This window comes from Aulonocara sp. 'chitande type north' Nkhata Bay, linkage group LG11 (assembly GCF_057382095.1).
Source record: "Aulonocara sp. 'chitande type north' Nkhata Bay isolate Kocher_YH1m ecotype deep benthic linkage group LG11, A_spYH_male_GT1.1, whole genome shotgun sequence".
NCBI classification, from domain to species: Eukaryota; Metazoa; Chordata; class Actinopteri; order Cichliformes; family Cichlidae; genus Aulonocara; species Aulonocara sp. 'chitande type north' Nkhata Bay.
The window spans coordinates 38,540,293-38,559,650 of NC_141354.1; the positions used below are offsets into that span (position 1 = coordinate 38,540,293).

Below are 19,358 nucleotides of genomic sequence, written 5' to 3' on the forward strand. Positions count from 1 at the left end.
CATTCATACGCTATTGTACATACTTTGTCCTTGTAAAACCTCCCCATCACTGTAAATAAACTGTCTTCACCGCAACTCTGCCTCCGTGCGTTCTGCTCCCTGGGTCCATCTGCATTTGCCATAACACTGAGTGCGCCTAATTTTGAATGTGCATCTGTAGCTCGTCTCTGATTGGATAATGACGTGAGGGCGGGAGGAGCGGGAGAAGAGCTGCTAGTTCACGGCTACAGCTAACGAACCAGCAGTGTGCACAGTCTGCAGAGTGGAGAGAGAACAGAAAACGTCGAGCTTTTACCAAGGACGTTTTTAGGACAAATCACAAATATGCGATCTGTGGTTCATCTGAAAGTTTGCACGGTAAGTTTAACATCTAGGCTACTTTTTTCGAGACCAAAACGTCACTAGCACCAGTTGATATTTAGACTAATACTTGATAACTTGGCGCTAGCATGCTAGTTCAGCTGAAAAGCACTGGCAAACTTTTTAAATACTAAAAATGGTCACCTGCGTCTTTTGTAAAAAGATATTGGTCACATTAAGAGGCTGTGTACAGTGGTCCTTCATTTATGGCGGGAGTTACGTTCTAAAAATAACCTGCCATAGCTGAAATCCGAAGTAGCCAGCTTTATTTTTTACAATTATTATAGATGTTTTAAGGCTGTAAAACCCCTCACTACACACTTTTCTCAGACAGACATGAACATTTCCACACTTTTCTCTCTTGTTTAAACTCTCTCAAAGTTCAAACCTTTGTAGAAAAATGAGTCCAGTGTTATAGAATGGTTGCATGTGTTTACAAAAGAGAAGAAAGTGTAGGAAGCATAAAGCATGTTCCCCAGATGGTATTGATGACATGTACAATCTCACCCTCAGCCCCCAAATGACAGTACAGATTATTAAGAAAACACACATAAAACCATGTCATCTGCTAATTCAGCCACTGATATGCCAGAGAATGATAGTCGGTCTTATCTCAGAAATATGTGTCTCTTTTACCTTAAACTGCAAGGACAGCTGCTAATTCCTGCCTCTATAATACAGATTACTTGGATTTGAAGGGGAAAAGGTCTTCTGGACTACATGACCACAGTTGGTGTCAGCAAAAGCAAGACGTTCCTTCAGACTGATGCAAGGCTTCAGAGGATACGAGGACGGCAGAGTGGCTGCTCAGATGATGTGAAAGAGGTGGTCCTGCTTCTGCTCAGCTACTTTGAAGAGAAGGAGGAGTTCATGCTTTTCCATGTAGAAGATGCATGTCTGGCAGATGAGGTGCAACTGGAGCAAGTGTCTCTGACACCCACGATTATTGTCTTTGGTAAGTCTGTTTCATAGCTCTCTCTCTCTCTCTCTTTTTAATTGCACTGTTTATAGAATCTCATGTACTGCAGTGCTTATTAATATAACCTGTTAAATAATTTGTTCTCAGGAAAGTCCTGCTATTCCTTAAGATGATACATGCTGAGTCTTGATCGGAACCTCGTCAGCACAAACATATCCTCATTCATTTCTGCACTGTGCATCGTGTTCGGGAGCTACTACAATTTTAACATCCATTATCTGGCTTCCACTCTGGAGGTTCTTCAAAGGTGAGCAAATATGTCTTTCTTATTTCTCAGACCTGAGAATCTCGCGGTACAACAATTGTGATTGAGACTCTGAGATCTGGAGTCTGGCTCTGACTCTTGGCTGGGTTTGGACCCGGATTAAGACTGTTTTTATAAAATAACAGTCTTTATTTTTCCTTTTCATAATTATCATGTGTTTTGAATAATTGTATTGTTTGTTATTTTCTCTTTTACCGTGGGAGGGGCTTTCATGAGAATGAAATGAATAAATTTTTCTTTTTCTTTTTTTTTGTGAGAATGTCTCACGACAGTGACGTAAGCGAGTGCGACGTTCGTGACAACAGCTGTGTGCAGATCAACAGTGGATCACATATCGATTATGGGAGAGAGTATGGGCGTGCAGCATTTAAAGCGTGGAAGCACTGACCTTACTTTGAGTTTGATTCCATAAAAAGTGACAAAAACATTAGTGTCCGCTGTGCGTGGGAAGAAAACTTCTTTTTACAGCGAAAAAAACCCCCAAACGTCCGAGCAAGCACCGAGTAGCTACGATGTAATTGTAAATGACCCAGATTATTTGTTTATTTGATATTTTTCAAACAGTTAAATCCCTGAACGAATTATACCTTATAATATAGATTAGACTCTTATTTTGAAATTCGGAACGGGCAACTTCCGGGAAGGAAGATCGTACCGCAACTGCTTGCCGCAGAAAGGATTAATGAGAAGGTTATCGTTTTCCATCCATCTTAAAATTAGCATCTAGCTGGAAGGCGAACAGGTATGTTTGTGTGTTGTACTTGTTGTTTACATTTCGGACAATTTGTAAATGTATTACTTGATTGTTAATAAGTTTATGAGTGATCTAGCAGGCTGATGCTAGCACCTCCTGTGCCTTTTCTGTGAATTGATTAGCATAACAGAAACGTGGTTATATCAAGTGAATGTTTATTTGTTTTATGTTATGATTACAGCTCTTACGATGTGTCTATGGCAATTTGTGAATAAATGGGTTGGAATACCCCACCATGGTCCATCCGTAATGATCATTGAGTGCATCGTCTGAATAAAGTCCGGCTGGAATGCTACAGTAAGAGCTGATCCCCCGCATCATCCTGCTGCCATCCTGCACCACGGAACCACGAGGACGAGTCACGGAGCTGTGTTGCTATTCGTCTGGGATTGACAAGACATTTCACGGAGCAACTCAGTGCCATTCTATGGGTCTTCTAGACAGAGACTTTATAATCATCATGCAGCTGGCTTAATGGTTTGATGTGACGGTCAGAAAAGGTATGGAACATTTCATTCTAATCGACAAGGAAAGGACATTCATTCTCATCAGTGGTGGTTAAAGGGAGAGAGAAGGTCGTCAACTACTGTGGACATCTGCTGCATTAAGACACAACGGACATGAAGTAATAACAAGTGAAGTAATTTTGTTTATTGGTATTTACCACCACTACTGTATATTTATCATTCTTTCTACTGACCAAAAAGGGGGTGAAAGAGGGGCATTTAGTTCAATTTGTAACTGTACAATAGTAATGGTGTATTGATCTGTGTTTAGCATAAGAGGTTTACTTTACCACATCAGTTTGCAACAGCTAGCAGGTTGCATTTATTATTTTATACATTTCTTCTCAATGTTGTGTTGGTTATCCGCTTCTATTTCAACTTGGTTTAAAGTGCAAAGATTCTCCTCCCTTCTGTTAATGCAGCCTGTAAGTTATAGTAACCACAAGCAGCTCATTAACTAAAGCCTGCAAATTAGATAAGTAAATAACATAAACATTAAGGAAATGGAGACTCCCTCCTCACAAACAGAACTAGAGCATCAGATAGTCGACCTGCAGAATAAAATCAAAGGGCTTAAGGCGTCTCTTGAAGACACATCAGAAACTACGGAAATAGAACTTTTGGAGAAGGAAATTCAACGCAGAGAAGAAACGTTGAACAACTTACAAGGTGAGCTTAAGGAAGGCCTCCGACGTTCCACTCGAACAAAAATCCCAACTCCAAAGGCGCTCGAAATGCAACAGGAGGAAGCAAGAAAAAGGGAAAGAAAGTTCATCTCAACGTACGAAAGATGGAAGATTCGAGCCCGAGAGTCAAGAGAGCAGCTCAAGTCAGACATTAGTAAAGGCGAGCTGGCATCTTTGATGGATGCTTTGGAGAAAGAGAAAGAAACTGTGTTAAACACTTACCTTGAAATACGAAGTCACATTACACCTTCTCCAGAATTAAGACGTCACGTTGACAGTTGTGAGGCAGTTACAGCCGAAATTATGAAAGTTACCTACGAGAGAATGTCAGATCTCGATGGTGATTATGATGCAGAACAAGTACATTGCCGTCTCAGGGAGCTGCTTAAGAACAGCTACGCACGCTCCATCTATGGATCCACTGCATCTAGAGTGACAAAGTCAATCCGTAGTCACAAAGGCACTACTCTAACACTCAAACAGGCGGATGCAGCAGCAGAGCTAGCTGCTAAGGAAGTCGAATTTGAAGGGTTGCTGGAAGAAGAGAGACAAATGGAAAAGATAGAGGAACAGCACAGAAAAATGGAAGTAGAAAAGCGCAGACTTGAACGCCTTCAAGCAGAAAGGAATCTGAGGGCTGCTCGGGCCAAACTGCAAGTCTACAGCCAGGTAGCCTCGCAGGAAGGCAGTCCCCATTCCTCTAATAGTTCAGTGGGAAATCATCATGTTCCCCCTGCTATCAACCCTCCAACTCCCACCGTCACAGCATCGCCACCCGACCTAAACGTGTCATCCCTTGCCCAAGCCCTACAAGACAGTATGGCTCTAAATAGACTTCCAGTTCCAGAGCCGTCTGTATTTAGTGGGAACCCCATTCAGTTCATTGAGTGGAAAACTTCATTCATGTCACTTATTGACAAAAAGGCCATCTCCCCAGCAGACAAACTTTATTACTTGAGGAAGTATGTAGGCGGCCCAGCTCGTAAAACATTAGAAGGAACTTTCTATAGGAATGACAGCGACGCTTATAAGGATGCGTGGAACAAACTGGATAACAGATATGGCCAAACCTTTATTATACAGAAAGCCTTCAGAGATAAGCTCACAGATTGGCCAAAGATCCAACCAAGAGATGCAGAAGGATTAAGAGACTTCTCAGATTTCTTAAACGCTTGCCAAGATGCAATGACACATGTGAAGAGCCTCGAAATACTGAACGACTGTGAAGAGAATAAGAAGCTAATCCTTAAACTACCAGAGTGGATAGCATCTCACTGGAACAGGAAGGTTACTGAAGCCTTAAAGGGCAATAAGGAATTCCCCAGTTTTAAGGACTTCGCCGCATTTATGGCGACAGAGGCAGAGATTGCTTGCAATCCAATCACCTCAGCTTATGCCCTCCGCGGCTCTGAGTCGAGCACAGCAAAACAAGGCAGCAGAGACCCTAAGAGGAACAAGGCAAGGGTTCTAAACACACAGACTGAGGCTGACACCGAGAGGCTCAAGCCAGTTAAAGGAAAGGAAAGGTCTCCTTGTGCCTTCTGTCAAAATAATCAACACAGACTACATGGATGTCCCAAGTTTATTGCTAAAACTCTGGAGGAGCGTCGAGATTTTGTCAGAGAACATAAGCTCTGCTATGGCTGCACCAAACCTGGACATAGTGCAAAAGACTGTCGACATCGACACTCATGCAACACGTGCAAGGGTAAACATCCCACTTGTTTACACGATGACAACTATTTAAAGAAGGAAAGAGTTCTGCCACAGGAAACCACTATCCTGAGCAATGCCGGCCAAACGGAGGCTGCTGCAACTTCAATGTCAGTGATTACTGGACAGCCAACTAACACATCAATGATTGTGCCTGTGTGGGTGTCAAAAAAGGATACAGGAACTGAGAAACTGGTTTACGCCTTGCTGGACACGCAAAGCGACACGACGTTTGTTGACCAGGAACTGAGTGATGTATTAAAGGCAGATTCCTGTCCAGTTAAGCTGAAGTTAACTACTATGATTGGACGCGACGTGATCGTAAAGAGCCAAAGAGTCTCAGGGCTTTGTGTTCGGGGTTATCGCTCTTCCCTCCTCATCGACCTTCCTCCTGCTTATACCAAGGATTGCATACCAGTAAACAGAGCCCATATCCCAACATGCGAGACAGCTAAAAGGTGGAATCATCTCTCCAAGGTCATAGAAGAGATTCCACCTCTACAGGACTGTGAGGTTGGTTTATTGATAGGCTATAACTGCGCACGAGCAATGGCACCAAGAGACGTCATAACGGGAGGAGACGATGAGCCTTATGCAATTCGTACCGACTTAGGATGGAGCATAGTTGGTGGTACGTCGACATGCCCCGACACCTCAAGTACGGCGGGACAGTGCTTCCGAGTTGCAGTCAGGGAGCTCCCACCAGTCACTCCGGCAGATGCCATTCGCATTCTAGAGTCTGACTTTAAGGATGCTAAGGAAGACGGCAAACCAGTGTCTCAGGAGGACATCCTGTTCCTGGACAAACTCAAGAACCACATCGAAAAGAACAGTCTAGGTCACTACGAGATGCCGTTGCCCTTTAAGGAGAGACCTACCTTACCTGACAACAAACAGCTTGCAGTCATACGTCTGAGCCATCTAAAGAGGAAGCTGTTAAAGGATGAAGGGTACAAAGAACAGTATATCAAGTTCATGGAGGAGGTCATAGAAAGGGGTGATGCAGAGGAAGTCCACGATGATGGGAAAGAGGGCGAAAAATGGTACATACCTCATCACGGTGTATTTCACGACAAGAAGCCAGGCAAACTGCGCGTGGTGTTCGACTGCTCTGCCAAGTACAAGGGAACCAGTTTGAATGATCATCTGCTCACTGGTCCTGACCTGATGAACAATCTCAACGGTGTACTTCTTCGCTTCTGGTTGCACTCCACTGCATTGATGTGTGACATAGAGAAAATGTTTCACCAATTTCATGTGAAGAAGTCAGACCAGGATTACCTGCGCTTCCTTTGGTGGAAGAAAGGAGATCTCGGTGCACAGCCCTAAGAATACCTTATGAGGGTGCATATCTTTGGCGCAGCCTCATCGCCTGGCTGTGCGAACTACGGATTGAAGCATTTGGCTACAGAAAATAAAGACCGATACCCATTAGGCTCTCAGTTCATTCTGAGAAATTTCTATGTCGACGATGGAGTCACAAGTACAGACAGCTCAGAGAAGGCTATCAAGTTAGCAGAAGAAGCCAGAAAACTTTGTGCCCTGGGTGGTCTTAGGCTCCACAAGTTTGTGTCCAATGACAAAGCTGTCCTGGTAAGCATACCAGCAACTGAACGTGCATCAGACATTAAAGACCTCAACCTTGCCTTTGATAACTTACCTTCAGAGAGAGCGTTGGGTATCCAATGGCACGTCGAATCAGACTGCCTGAAGATCAGCACCAACCTTAAGGAACAGCCTGCAACACGTCGAGGCATATTGTCCATTGTTGCATCCCTGTACGATCCCTTGGGTCTCATAGCCCCCTTTTTGCTCATTGGAAAGGAAGTGCTGCAGCAGATGTGCTGCCATGGAACAGGTTGGGACGACCCTCTAACCAACGAACTTCGTCCACGGTGGGAGAAATGGAAAAACGACCTCAACAACTTGGAGAGGATAAATATACCCCGAAGTTATGCCCCGGCAGATTTCGGAAGGGTTATTAAACGTGAGTTACATCACTTCTCCGACGCAAGCACTACTGGCTATGGACAGTGTTCATATCTGAGGCTTAGCAATGAAGAAGGAGACATCCACTGTGCTTTAGTCATGGCCAAATCTCGCGTCGCCCCAACAAAGGTCACCACGATCCCAAGATTAGAGTTGACGGCTGCAGTCATCTCTGTGAAAACCAGCAATGTTTTGAAGGAAGAACTTGGATATGCGGACATTGAAGAGCATTTTTGGACCGATTCCAAGGTTGTACTAGGGTACATCAATAATGAGGCTCGACGTTTTCATACATTCGTAGCCAACCGTATCCAGAAGATACATCTCTACACGAATCAAAGGCAATGGAGATACGTCCCTACTGACCAGAATCCTGCGGATCGTGCTTCTAGAGGTTGTTTTGTCCATGAGCTAATATCATCGGACTGGTTTACCGGCCCTGCATTTCTATGGGAAAACGGAGTTGACCTCTCAGAAGAGGTGGCTCCGGAACTGTCAGTCGGAGATCCAGAAGTTAAGGAAACACGGACTCTAAACACGGAAACTGTAGAACAAGATTCTCTTACTTATCGGCTGGCAAAGTTCTCATCCTGGACTCGCGCCATCTGTGCAGTGGCTCACATTCTTCGAAGGATCAACAAGGATAAGTCAATCGGCCTCTCTACAGTGCAGGAAAGAGAAGAAGCCGAGCGCCTCATCATCAAAGATCTGCAGAGACAAACATATTCGGAGGAAGTGCGGCTACTGAAGAAAGGTTGTCAGCTGCCACCTCATAACAAGCTACATCACCTCAACCCCTTCTTGGACAACAATGGTGTGATTAAGGTGGGAGGTCGACTCCGTGATTCAAACCTTCCTCTCTCAGTTAAACACCCTACCATCATTCCAAAGGAACATCATGTTACAAGGATGATCATAGCATACTGTCATGAAGAAGTCAAACATCAAGGCAAGGGGATGACTCTCAGTGCAATTAGGACAAGAGGTTACTGGATACCAGGAATTGGCAGGACGGTTGCATCCTATCTTCGCCGATGTGTAGTTTGTCGGAAGCTTCGGAGACGGACAGAAGAACAGAAAATGGCCGATCTCCCTCCAGAGCGAGTAAATCCATCTCACCCTTTACCTACTGTGGAATGGATTGCTTTGGACCCTTCTATAGCAAGCAAGGACGTAGTGTGCGAAAACGATATGGTCTCCTTTTCACCTGCTTCTCCTCCAGAGCCATCCATATTGAAATGCTGGAGGATCTATCTACAGACTCATTCATAATTGGACTGCGCTGCTTCATTGCTATACGTGGAGCCGTACGCCAGATCAAATCTGACCAAGGCAGTAACTTCCTAGGAGCCAAGAATGAACTGCAGGAAGCCCTCACGGAATTAGATGGTGATAAACTGACGAACTTCCTTTCTAAGAAGCAGTGTGACTTCATCCTAAATGCTCCTGGATCAAGTCATGTTGGTGGAGTGTGGGAGCGTCAAATTAGAACAGTCAGGAGTGTTCTCAACGCGACCCTTGGACTCTCACCTGGAAACCTACCTGATGCTTCCCTCCGAGCATTCTTCTATGAAGCAATGACGATAGTTAATAGTCGTCCTCTCACTATTGAAAACCTACATGATCCCAACAGTCTTGAGCCTCTGACACAAAACCACTTACTTACCCTGAAGTCTACCATGGCCCTTCCTCCCCCCGGCAAGTTCATAAGGGAAGATATGTATGCGAGAAAGAGATGGCGCCACGTACAATATTTCGCCGAGCAGTTCTGGAGCCGTTGGCAAAAAGAGTACTTAGCCAACATTGCCTTTAGACAACGCTGGCACACCCCAAAGAGAAACCTGCAGATCGGGGATATAGTCATAATGAAGGATGAAGACTTGCCCAGAAATGAATGGAGGTTGGGAAGAGTCGTAGAGACTACAATGGACAGAGATGGACTGGTTAGGAGAGTGAAGCTCTGTCTAGGTGACAGGAAACTTGGCAAAAATGTTGAACGTCTTACTAAGCGGTCAGTGCTCGAACGGCCAGTTCAAAAACTAGTCTTATTGTTGGAAGGTGACTAGTCCATTCCTTGCATACTATGCTTCTGTTGTTTGGTCATTATTTGTATTATGAAATCATTGTGTTCTTTCTTCCTATGTTTATGGAGTTATGTTTTTGAACACTAATGATTTGGTGGGAGTGTAAATGACCCAGATTATTTGTTTATTTGATATTTTTCAAACAGTTAAATCCCTGAACGAATTATACCTTATAATATAGATTAGACTCTTATTTTGAAATTCGGAACGGGCAACTTCCGGGAAGGAAGATCGTACCGCAACTGCTTGCCGCAGAAAGGATTAATGAGAAGGTTATCGTTTTCCATCCATCTTAAAATTAGCATCTAGCTGGAAGGCAAACAGGTATGTTTGTGTGTTGTACTTGTTGTTTACATTTCGGACAATTTGTAAATGTATTACTTGATTGTTAATAAGTTTATGAGCGATCTAGCAGGCTGATGCTAGCACCTCCTGTGCCTTTTCTGTGAATTGATTAGCATAACAGAAACGTGGTTATATCAAGTGAATGTTTATTTGTTTTATGTTATGATTACAGCTCTTACGATGTGTCTATGGCAATTTGTGAATAAATGGGTTGGAATACCCCACCATGGTCCATCCGTAATGATCATTGAGTGCATCGTCTGAATAAAGTCCGGCTGGAATGCTACAGTAATGGGAAACTCAGAGAAACTCGCGGATTCTTCAACTGACATGACTGCTGCAACTCACCTGCACCAGGGCAAACCTCCGCCTGCCCCACTCCTGCTAAACAGGTGAAAATAGATCAACAGGACCGCTGAGTCTATTTGAAAGACTGAGTGTAAACACAAAAAAATATTTTATTTTATGTGCAGAAAATAGGTTTAAATGTTAAACAAATTTCTTCCAGTCAGAGAATGTTGTATATAATTTAATGTTTGCTTGATGCATAAAGTTAGATGAGTAATAAATAAATAAAACTAGTTTTAAAAACCATTTGATTACATTTTGTATGATGGATTATGCAGAAAAAGTAGAATTGGGCTGAAAGATCTATCGCTTTATCACCTCTTCAGGTTGTAACTAAAAAACTAATTACTTTTGAAAATAAGTATCAGTAAAGTAACAGGATTACTTTTGGGGGGAAGTAATCAGTAATTAGTTACTGATTGCATGGCGCCATCTGCTGGCCAAACCTTCACATTGCACTACAAGAATAAAGACTATGTAGTGTGCATCCTGGTAACTGTGGCTTGTTTACAGACTCTAATATACTGTGTGGAAATGTACAGATTGTTTGTTTGTTGCATTCAGTAAGACCTGAAATTAGAGACTGCACTTCTATACAGTCAGATTTCTTCCAACCAGACCAGCTGCCCCCTGCTGGCCTGTAGAAAGAATGCAGATTCAAAGCTTCACGTTCAGATGCGCCAACGTCCATCCTTTTTTTACAGCCTATTTGTGACTTGGCCGCCATAGCAGTGGGTATCAGTGTGTTTACAGTTTTGTTTACATGTGAACAAAAAGAAGAACAGGACTGTAACTACATGCAACCAAAGACGTGATTGGTCAATGCATGTGGACTACAAATAAATATGTATATAAATGAATAAAAGCATCTTTCACCATTTTTGTTCATTTAGCCAATTTTTTGCAATAAGTCATCCTCGGCTCGCTGTGTCCACAGAGGACGTGTCCACCTATAAAAGTGTGAGGGCTCAGCAAACTCCAACCCCTCCACCACTGAGGATGTAGGCCCATCCTTCCTGTCCACTCAGTGAGCCGATACACACCAACGTTGATTTTCTCACAAATAATTATTCTTATAAAAATTTAGTCGGCACACCGCAGTAGGTTTGTTATACTAAAAGCAGTCACAGGTTTATTAACATTGAGATGATCAGATGGTTTACAGTCAATAAAAACATGTTAGTAATATTCAGAGTGAATATAAATGATGTTAAAAACAAAACATCACAGTTTCAGCTAAGAGATGAAGTCTAAATGAGAAGTAATTTATAAGATTGTGTTAACTCCAGGATTACATTAAAAAAGACATTGATTAGCTAAAAACATCCTTGTTCCATGTTTTTGTTAGAGTGCAGTCATGTCGGTGACCTTTCCCTCTGCTCGACTTCACCTACGGAGGACCAAAGCTGACTTCATGAAAATAAAGTAATACAGCTGATAAAAACGACTCATATAAAACACTTTGAAATACAAACGAAAAAATACACAATTTAATTCCTTTTAAATACTTTTCATGGTCTGTGTTCATCATTTTAAATTCATGTATTAACTTTAGAGAACCTTGAAAATATTATTTCAGTATTTTATGATTCGAGATCAGTTTGAGTCAGACTTCAACTTCCATACAAGCAGAACAGTGACTATAATTCTCCTTTTATCCATTTTCCCTATTTCATGTTGTGTTATTTTAGTATTATTATTGATAAATAAATTTACTATTTGAGTATTTTGTGGACATATTATTACTCATTTGTTACTTTTCAGTGTTACATATATTTTGCGATGTATTTGGTCAAGAACGTCTTAGCTCTGTAAATCGTTTTCATTTATGAAAGTTTAAATTATATTTATTTCTAAACACATGTTGTCATTTACAAATGTGTTTATTCATTTGGCCTGTTTGCTTTTCAACAAGTCACCTTTGGTCCTCCGTATATTCGGTGGGTTTGAAACAGACTGCAGGTTATAACTCGTCTTTAATGCAAACAAAGTTTGAATATCACCAATAAAACTCTTCTTCTTTTGTGTCTTCATGTCCCACTGTTACCCTGCAGCGCCCCCCTGTGGTCTGCACAGAGAAACCCGGCAGGTGTGGTGTTTCTGGGCTCAGGTGTGGTGGCGTTTTGGCTTCAGAGCTCACTGCAGCAGGCAGGTGCACTTGGTGCCTTTCTCTTTGTGCATGGTGCCGAACAGCTGAAGGGCCTGGTTGTTGATCAGCTTCCAGAAGTTGTCGAAGGAGATGTTCTGGCCGCTCTGCACACCCATCTGCTCCAGGACCTTACCCAGGCCTTCTTCATTCTCCACCGTCTGCAGGCAGGAAACAGCAAGTCAGTCAGCACTGCTGGAAACACTTAGTGGAAACTCAGGGGAGCGTGATCTCAGGCACAAAGCACTCCACCAACTCTGGTCCAGAATAACAGAGAGGAGGATGTGACCTGCTTCATTACTGTTAGCATGAAAGAGTTTTATTTCATATTTTTTTGCTTCTCTTGTATGCTTAAGCATCCATCCTCTTCCCATTATCCTTTTCAGGGTTGTGGGGGGGCTGGAGCCTATCCCAGCTGTAATGTTAATTCAATATTTTTAACATAATACTGACTCTAATCACTTTTTCCTTTCTTTTCATGCAAAGTGTGTTTTAAGCTTGTTTTAAGACTTTAAAAACAACGTTGAGCTGTCAGTGCACAAAGACTCGATTAGTCTGATTGTTACCTAACGTGGGACGTTCTGCTGACTGATGGCAGTTCGCTGAAGAGAAGCCCAGAATTAAATCACCTCTGCGGCGCCCTCTGCTGTGCAGATGACTGCATTTACAGTTGGTTTCCAGGTGATGCAACAAAAAGCAGAATTCTTTACGACAACTTTCAGAAATATCATCAAACTTTAAGCTAAAGGAATCAGTTGCTTTGTCATTTCCAGAGATGGGCAGTAACGCGTTACTGTAATCCGATTACTTTTTTCAAGTAACGAGTAAAGTAAGGGATTACTATTGCAAAAACTGTAATTAGATTACCGTTACTTTCCCGTCGGAACACTGCGTTACTAAAACCGTGATTTTTTTTTCTTTTTTTTTTTTTGCGGGAATGTCTCATGACAGTGACGTAAGCGAGTGTGACCTTAGTGACAACAGCTGTGTGCAGATCAACAATGGATCACATATCGAGTGCAGAGAGAGTATGAGCGTGCAGCGTTTAAAGCGTGGAAGTACTGACCTTACTTTGAGTTTGATTCCATAAAAAGTGACAAAAACATTAGTGTCCGCTGTGCGTGGGAAGAAAACTTCTTTTTACAGCGAAAAAAAACCCTAAACGTCCGAGCAAGCACCGAGTAGCTACGACGTAATGGGAAACTCACAGAGAAACTCGCGGATTCTTCCACTGACTGCTGCGGCACACCTGCACCAGGGTAAACCTCCGCCTACCCCACTCCTGCTTTACAGGTGAAAATAGAGCAACAGGACCGCTGAGTCTTTGACTTTATTTATTTTCTGCTGTGTTTTACTTGCATCTATTTGAAAGACTGAGTGTAAACACACAAAATATTTTATTTTATGAGCTGGAATGTGCAGAAAATAGGTTTAAATGTTAAACTAATTTATTCAAGTCAGAGAATGTTGCATATAATTAAATCTTTGCTTGATGCATAAAATTAAAAGATTAAAACTAATAAAACAAGTTTTAAAAAGAGACTTTTCCATTTGATTACATTTTGTATGATGGATTATGCAGAAAAAGTAGAATTGGGCTGAAAGATCTATCGCTTTATCACCTCTTCAGGTTGTGAATCATGTTTTTAACTGATTACTTTTTACAAGTAACTTGACCAACGCTGGTCATTTCTAATAAAAGCATGTTGGAGGATCAGTGTGAAATCTAGTTCGGTTGTAGACATGAAGGATTTTTTTATTTTAGGAATGATTTGATTGGGAGTATAAAAACAGTCTGTTTCTCAGTTGAAGCCCTCAGCGTGGACTGGGATGGATAAATAAGTGACAGAAAAATCTGAGTTTTGCTGACTTTGTTCCAAATAAGGTTTTAAACCCAAAGCACAACAAAAACACTTCAACTTCTACCATCTGTGCAGATTTCCCTTCAGGACTTTCTGAGGACTGTCTCCGTCATAACGTCTCTGATCTGCAGTGAGCATTCCCAAACACGTCAGACGTCACCGAGGACGCATATTATTCCAGCCCCCACGCTTAATTAACGAGGAACAGACGCATGTTCTCCTGCAGTCTGCTTACTTGGTTAAACAGCCTTTGTTTGGAGACCGAGTTAAATGATTTGTGATTGGAAGACGAGCTGTGATGTCATCAGTACCTTGGCAATTGCCGGCATCTGACTGGAGATCATGGACTGGAACTGGGTGGTGTTCATGGTCGGTCCGTTGTCTGCAGCTTTGTGAAACTCGGTGACCAACGTGTTGAGGGCCAACTCCAGCTCTGATAGGGCTCTCATAGGGCTCGTGGTGTATTCACCAGCCTCACAGTGTTCTACGTGCATGCAAACACACACTCACACACATTTTCCACATGCTTGACTTTTGTTGCCATGATGCCAGGCATCTCAATGAGACTTTTTACCTGGATAAATAAAGGACTAATAATAATAAAATGCTGCTGCAGGATCATATGTGAATATTCTTTGGTTAAAAAGCTCAAAGCAGGAGATCCTGGTGCAGATACAGATAAATAAAATAAGGTTTGCTGGAGGTTCCCACGCCACCGTCTGAGTTACCTGCTGACTCAGGTTGTCTCCTGATGCTCCTGTCGCTTCCATGTTGCTCAGCAAAGTTGCTTCCTGAAAGACAGAAGCTGATGAAGTCCGGCAGCTATGATGAGAACATTTGTGGCGTTGGTGATGTGCCAATCTAATATGTGAATCAGTAATCAGTCTGATCCTGACACAAAAAGCTAGATCTGACATTGGTGACATGGTTCCCCTTTACTTTACCAGGCGACAGCAGCAGCTAGCGGGAGCGCTAACATAGCACGGAGGAAGTGATCCAAAGAAGCAGGTTCAACAAACTCTAAAATCAGAAACTCTTTGTTTTTGGTTCCAGAAAGGCTGATCACAGATTATGTGCAGGAGTAAAGAAAGTCATCATCAGTGGAGCTCTGATCCCAGGATTCCCCACAGCAAAGAGTAAATAAGGAGCGGAGCCTCCATGTTAGTCTTTGGACACATTAGTGCGCACCGTGATGTTCATCTTAATCAGGACGGGCTCGGGTCACTCTGTCATCATCATAAACATCCGCAACAGTTTATCAGCGTTTCAGTTTCTTAATCAAGTTTCATGTTGCCGACGGACGCCACAGGCTGTTTTTATAACACACTGTCTTTACTGTTTTATAACTTTATCTCATTTCAGCCTTCAGTGACAGACGGCAGCTTTCTCACAGACACGTAACTGAAAAAAATACAATTTGAATTTAAAGTTTTGTCTGTAAAGACAAACAAGCTGTAGGAAATTTCAAATCAATGTCTACATGTTGGTAATTTACATTTGAAATAGTTCAGCACAGTTTTGGAAGGATGGTCTCGTTAAATACAAACAGCTTACAGATCGTGGACAGAATAACAGTACGATCAGCTGTGATCAGATCCTGATCAGATATCATGCAACTGGATCCAGGTTGGAGTCTCCTGCCGTGTAGTCGGACCTACTGAGACTGATTTATGTGATTTATATTAATTTAAGAGACTGAATCTTTCAAAATGTTGAATTTATGAACAAATCGATACAAAATGTGAACACAGTGAAACTCACTTTAATCTCATTTCAGCCTCATCTTCACTCAGTGACGCAGGTCGTCCAAAGGGGGCACAGATATACTGTATATATACCCTCACTGTGTTTACAGCCCCTTGCTGCACTTTAAGAAAATCTTCCAAGTGAACAGACTAAGCTCAGACAGTCTGTTACCATGGCAACTGACTCAGAGTTCACTCTCTTTAACAGTAAACCTGAGTTTCGCTCATCTGAGAGCTGCTATTAACGGTATTTGTAGTTTGAACGCTGATCATGAGTCTGCGCTCATGTTTGTGCGATGGTGCCGTTTTGTTGGTCACACAGCTGCAGCGTTCGTGCAGTCGCGTGGAGGACAGCGCAAAGGTTTCTGACTGCAACGCTGCTGCAGATGGACAGAAACAACTTCCTGGGAAACATCGTCCATTACGTCAGAGTCTGACCCCGCAGCTGTTGTAATAAAGGTCCATATGTGGCCTCTGCGGGCCCTCCAGAGCTGAGTCCACATACTACAGCAACCACGCTGCCACAGAAACAACCGCAACTCAGCGCGTCTCCTCTGAGCCACATCTGACACTGGGCTTCGTGGGTTTGTCACCCTCAAGTCCACCCTCACGGGAAAAACCGTTAGAGCCACACATAAAACACACGCAGGCGTGTCTGTGGAGGATCTCGGTCATCCAGGTCATGGAAGTTTCACCTCTCATCAGTCCTTCAGTTACAGGGTTTAGCGTGTCTCCACTAGTCACGTCACGGAGCGCGTGCCTGAGGGCCAAGGTGAGCCGAACATCATGTAAACACAGAGGAGCGTCCCAAACACCGCCATGACGTCATCGCGCGGGAAATGGAGTTTTTGCTTCCCACGGTCGCCAAGTGCTGGCTCGGGGCGTGGTCTGACGAGTGGCGCCGCGATTTGGCGCTGTGTAAATAAACCTGAGCTGAGCTAGACCCGGACCCGAAACGCCGCTAAGGGGGCCGAGAGCCCCGTGTTAGAGACCAGCTCCGACACCGGAGGTTCAGCCGAGATGTCATGGACTCACCGTCACCGTCCGCTCCATCCACAGACACGCACACCGTCGACATTCACGGTAACACGAGTCCTCCCGGTTTAGCCTGGAACCAACAAGAACCGTTACAAACACAACACAGATATAACTTCCGCCCCGCTTCTTCTTCTGGTCCGCGCAGGTGACGTCCCGACTGTGAGCGTATTACCGCCACCTGCTGGTCGTCACCGGAAACCTGTGGTATTTACAGACCTGCTGCAGGTTTGGGAAACAGCGGAGCGTCAGAAACACGTTTATACACTCATCGACCACTTTGTTAGGTACACCTCGCTGCGAGTCCCTCACTAACATAAGGAAACACATTAGACATAAAAACACGTCATAAACATCAACCGTCACCTCTGTCCCGTTGTGTTGTTGTTATATTCATGGTGCTGGAAACCTTCCTCGGAGACGTGGGTCCACCACATCCCGGAGGTGCGCTGCTGGACTGAGATCAGGTGACTGTGGACCTTTCAACAGGTCAGTTTGCCCTCGTCTACCTGCCTGAATACACTGAGCTGCTGCCACGTGATTGGCTGGTTACATAATCAGGGCTCAACAGGTGTACCTAACAAAGTGTCCAGTGAGTGAATATATTGGATTTTAAATATATTTTATTTTGTTAATATATATATTTACCTTTTTAAATGTATTATTATTTAAATACATTTGAGATGTTAACATGTTTTGAAAGTAATTTTATGTATTACTCTAAGATAATTAGCAAATTAGTAAAATAGAGTTTATTACTGGGAAATCGAGGTGGATAATAAAGAAAAGAAGGGGCGTGTCCTGTCTGTTTTCACTGTATCACTTCGCACCAAATGCAAAGATGCTAAAAACACAATTTTTTTAAAAAAGATATCCTGATGTTACAACAAAACCGTGTCGGGCTGTGTCCTCAGTCTATAACAAGTTGAGCTTTTCTGCTCTTTCCAGAATTATAATAATTACAGCTTCACTCAAATATGGCTGAGGTGGTGAAGCAGCCCTGCAAACACACAAAACTCTGCTTCAGATTCAAATGAAGACACAAACCTGAGACCTGATGCAGCAGACGTGTTCAAGGTTTGATGCTGTGAGAAAAGCTTTATTACACTCACAGACTAGAAGTGCAGAAGAAGGTCAGAGAGGATGAATGCACGAGCACAGCTTACAGGGTATCACCTCAGTCTGGTTTCATGGTTTCACACTTCATTCCCTCACCATGTGGTGGTTGATGGAGGTCAGTCTGAGGACTCTTTGCTTCTCAGATGAATTTGAATAAGGCAGATTTTTGCATAAAGAAAAGACTCCTGATATCTTTAACCAAATAAACCTTAATGAGCGCTTACCTTTCCTGATACTACATCTGGATTTACATAAATTACGATGACCTTCTGATAGAGGAGCAGATGTTTATTATCTGGACGGTTTTAACTGTTTCCAGTTCAGCAGACTGGATGCTTCTCTTCATGTCAGCCGTTTTCTACATTTTGTGGCTCTATGAAGACAAGCTCACTAGAAAGAGAAGTGAGATGAAACATTCACTGATTCAGTCATTTAGCATCTTCTTGTAGCCATGGAAACGATTGTTATTGTAGGACTCACTGGGTTCATCAGTTGCACAAAGCACAGAAACATGTGTCTCTCTTTCATATTGCAGCTGCTATCAGGCTCAGTACACAAACCTGAGCAACAGCATGAAGGTCGCCGCTCTGCTGGCATCAAACGCCTCTGATGAGGTCACCGTGCATGGAAATGGTTTGAACAGCAGCGGGTGTGGTCAGATGGCAGCAGTACCCAGCACAGACAATGGAGGTCGTGCTGGTCTGAAGCGAATCGTACCGATGGCGCAAACGTCAGGTAAATATGTGTGTTTTTGTCCTGTGTACTGTTTGTTTGTATACATGTCTTTCTTGCTGCTGTTACACCCAAATTTCCCCTTGTGGGACAATTAAAGGATTATTCTATTCTATTCTATTCTTTTCTAAATGGTTCAAACGGCTGTCGTGAAATCAATCCATGTAGAGCAGTGTCACAAACCATGGAAGCCCCAGAAAAGTGCAATGAAACGATGAGTTTATTAACAGCCCGGAGAAAACATCAACATATGTCTTCTGACCAAAATACATGTTGTGGACACTTATAAAGCAGTGGGGTACACCCCCCCCCCCCCCCCACGGCGTCAATGACAGATTAAAATAGGTTCCAGACATTAGTCACAGTTAATCGTACATCTTTAATAGCTATAACAGACATAGAACTTCTCTTTTCTATAACACCTTCCATACAAGGTAATAAACTTCAAGCCCTCAGGGTCTCTGAGGCTAATTATTGACTCTGATCATCTGTTACCAAGTAGAATAAAATATATTAAGACACCAAATGAGTTGAGGCCTCCGGCCGGACACATTCCTAGATTATATGTATTATATGTACTGTGAGCATGCATTGCAGTTATCCTTCTATGTTCTAGTTTCCCTCAGCATGGATCACCTGGACAGTCACGCCAGTGAAGCTTAAGACCCTCAATGAACCGAACATCAACTC

General features: G+C 43.0%; 2 protein-coding genes and 2 long non-coding RNA genes across 5 annotated transcripts; 3 read left to right on the top strand and 1 right to left on the bottom strand.

Moving 5' to 3' along the window:
* Window positions 1–1,661: 1,661 nt before the first annotated feature.
* LOC147319815 (uncharacterized) lies at window positions 1,662–2,596 on the top strand. The gene is made up of 2 exons (XR_015131601.1): window positions 1,662–2,346; window positions 2,540–2,596. It is a non-coding gene; the product is annotated as an uncharacterized LOC147319815 (long non-coding RNA).
* Window positions 2,597–7,845: 5,249 nt separating this feature from the next.
* LOC147319816 (uncharacterized) lies at window positions 7,846–9,910 on the top strand. Its single transcript, XM_086312586.1, has 2 exons — window positions 7,846–9,660; window positions 9,854–9,910. Exon 1 carries the CDS (start codon window positions 8,287–8,289, stop codon window positions 9,316–9,318), a length of 1,032 nt encoding a protein of 343 aa, XP_086168712.1. The 5' UTR covers window positions 7,846–8,286; the 3' UTR covers window positions 9,319–9,660; window positions 9,854–9,910.
* Window positions 9,911–11,130: 1,220 nt separating this feature from the next.
* Window positions 11,131–16,961, bottom strand: LOC147319817 (uncharacterized). Of its 2 annotated transcripts, none has more exons than XM_086312587.1 (4): window positions 16,818–16,961; window positions 14,766–14,828; window positions 14,349–14,521; window positions 11,131–12,336 (listed from the first exon to the last, which is right to left on the bottom strand). In XM_086312587.1, exons 1-4 carry the CDS (start codon window positions 16,858–16,860, stop codon window positions 12,166–12,168), a joined length of 450 nt encoding a protein of 149 aa, XP_086168713.1. In that variant the 5' UTR covers window positions 16,861–16,961; the 3' UTR covers window positions 11,131–12,165. The 2 variants fall into 2 exon arrangements, with proteins under 2 accessions (XP_086168713.1, XP_086168714.1); XM_086312588.1 differs by having other exon boundaries at window positions 15,799–16,944.
* LOC147319818 (uncharacterized) lies at window positions 15,994–18,896 on the top strand. Its single transcript, XR_015131602.1, has 3 exons — window positions 15,994–16,865; window positions 16,966–17,306; window positions 18,472–18,896. It is a non-coding gene; the product is annotated as an uncharacterized LOC147319818 (long non-coding RNA).
* Window positions 18,897–19,358: the final 462 nt, after the last annotated feature.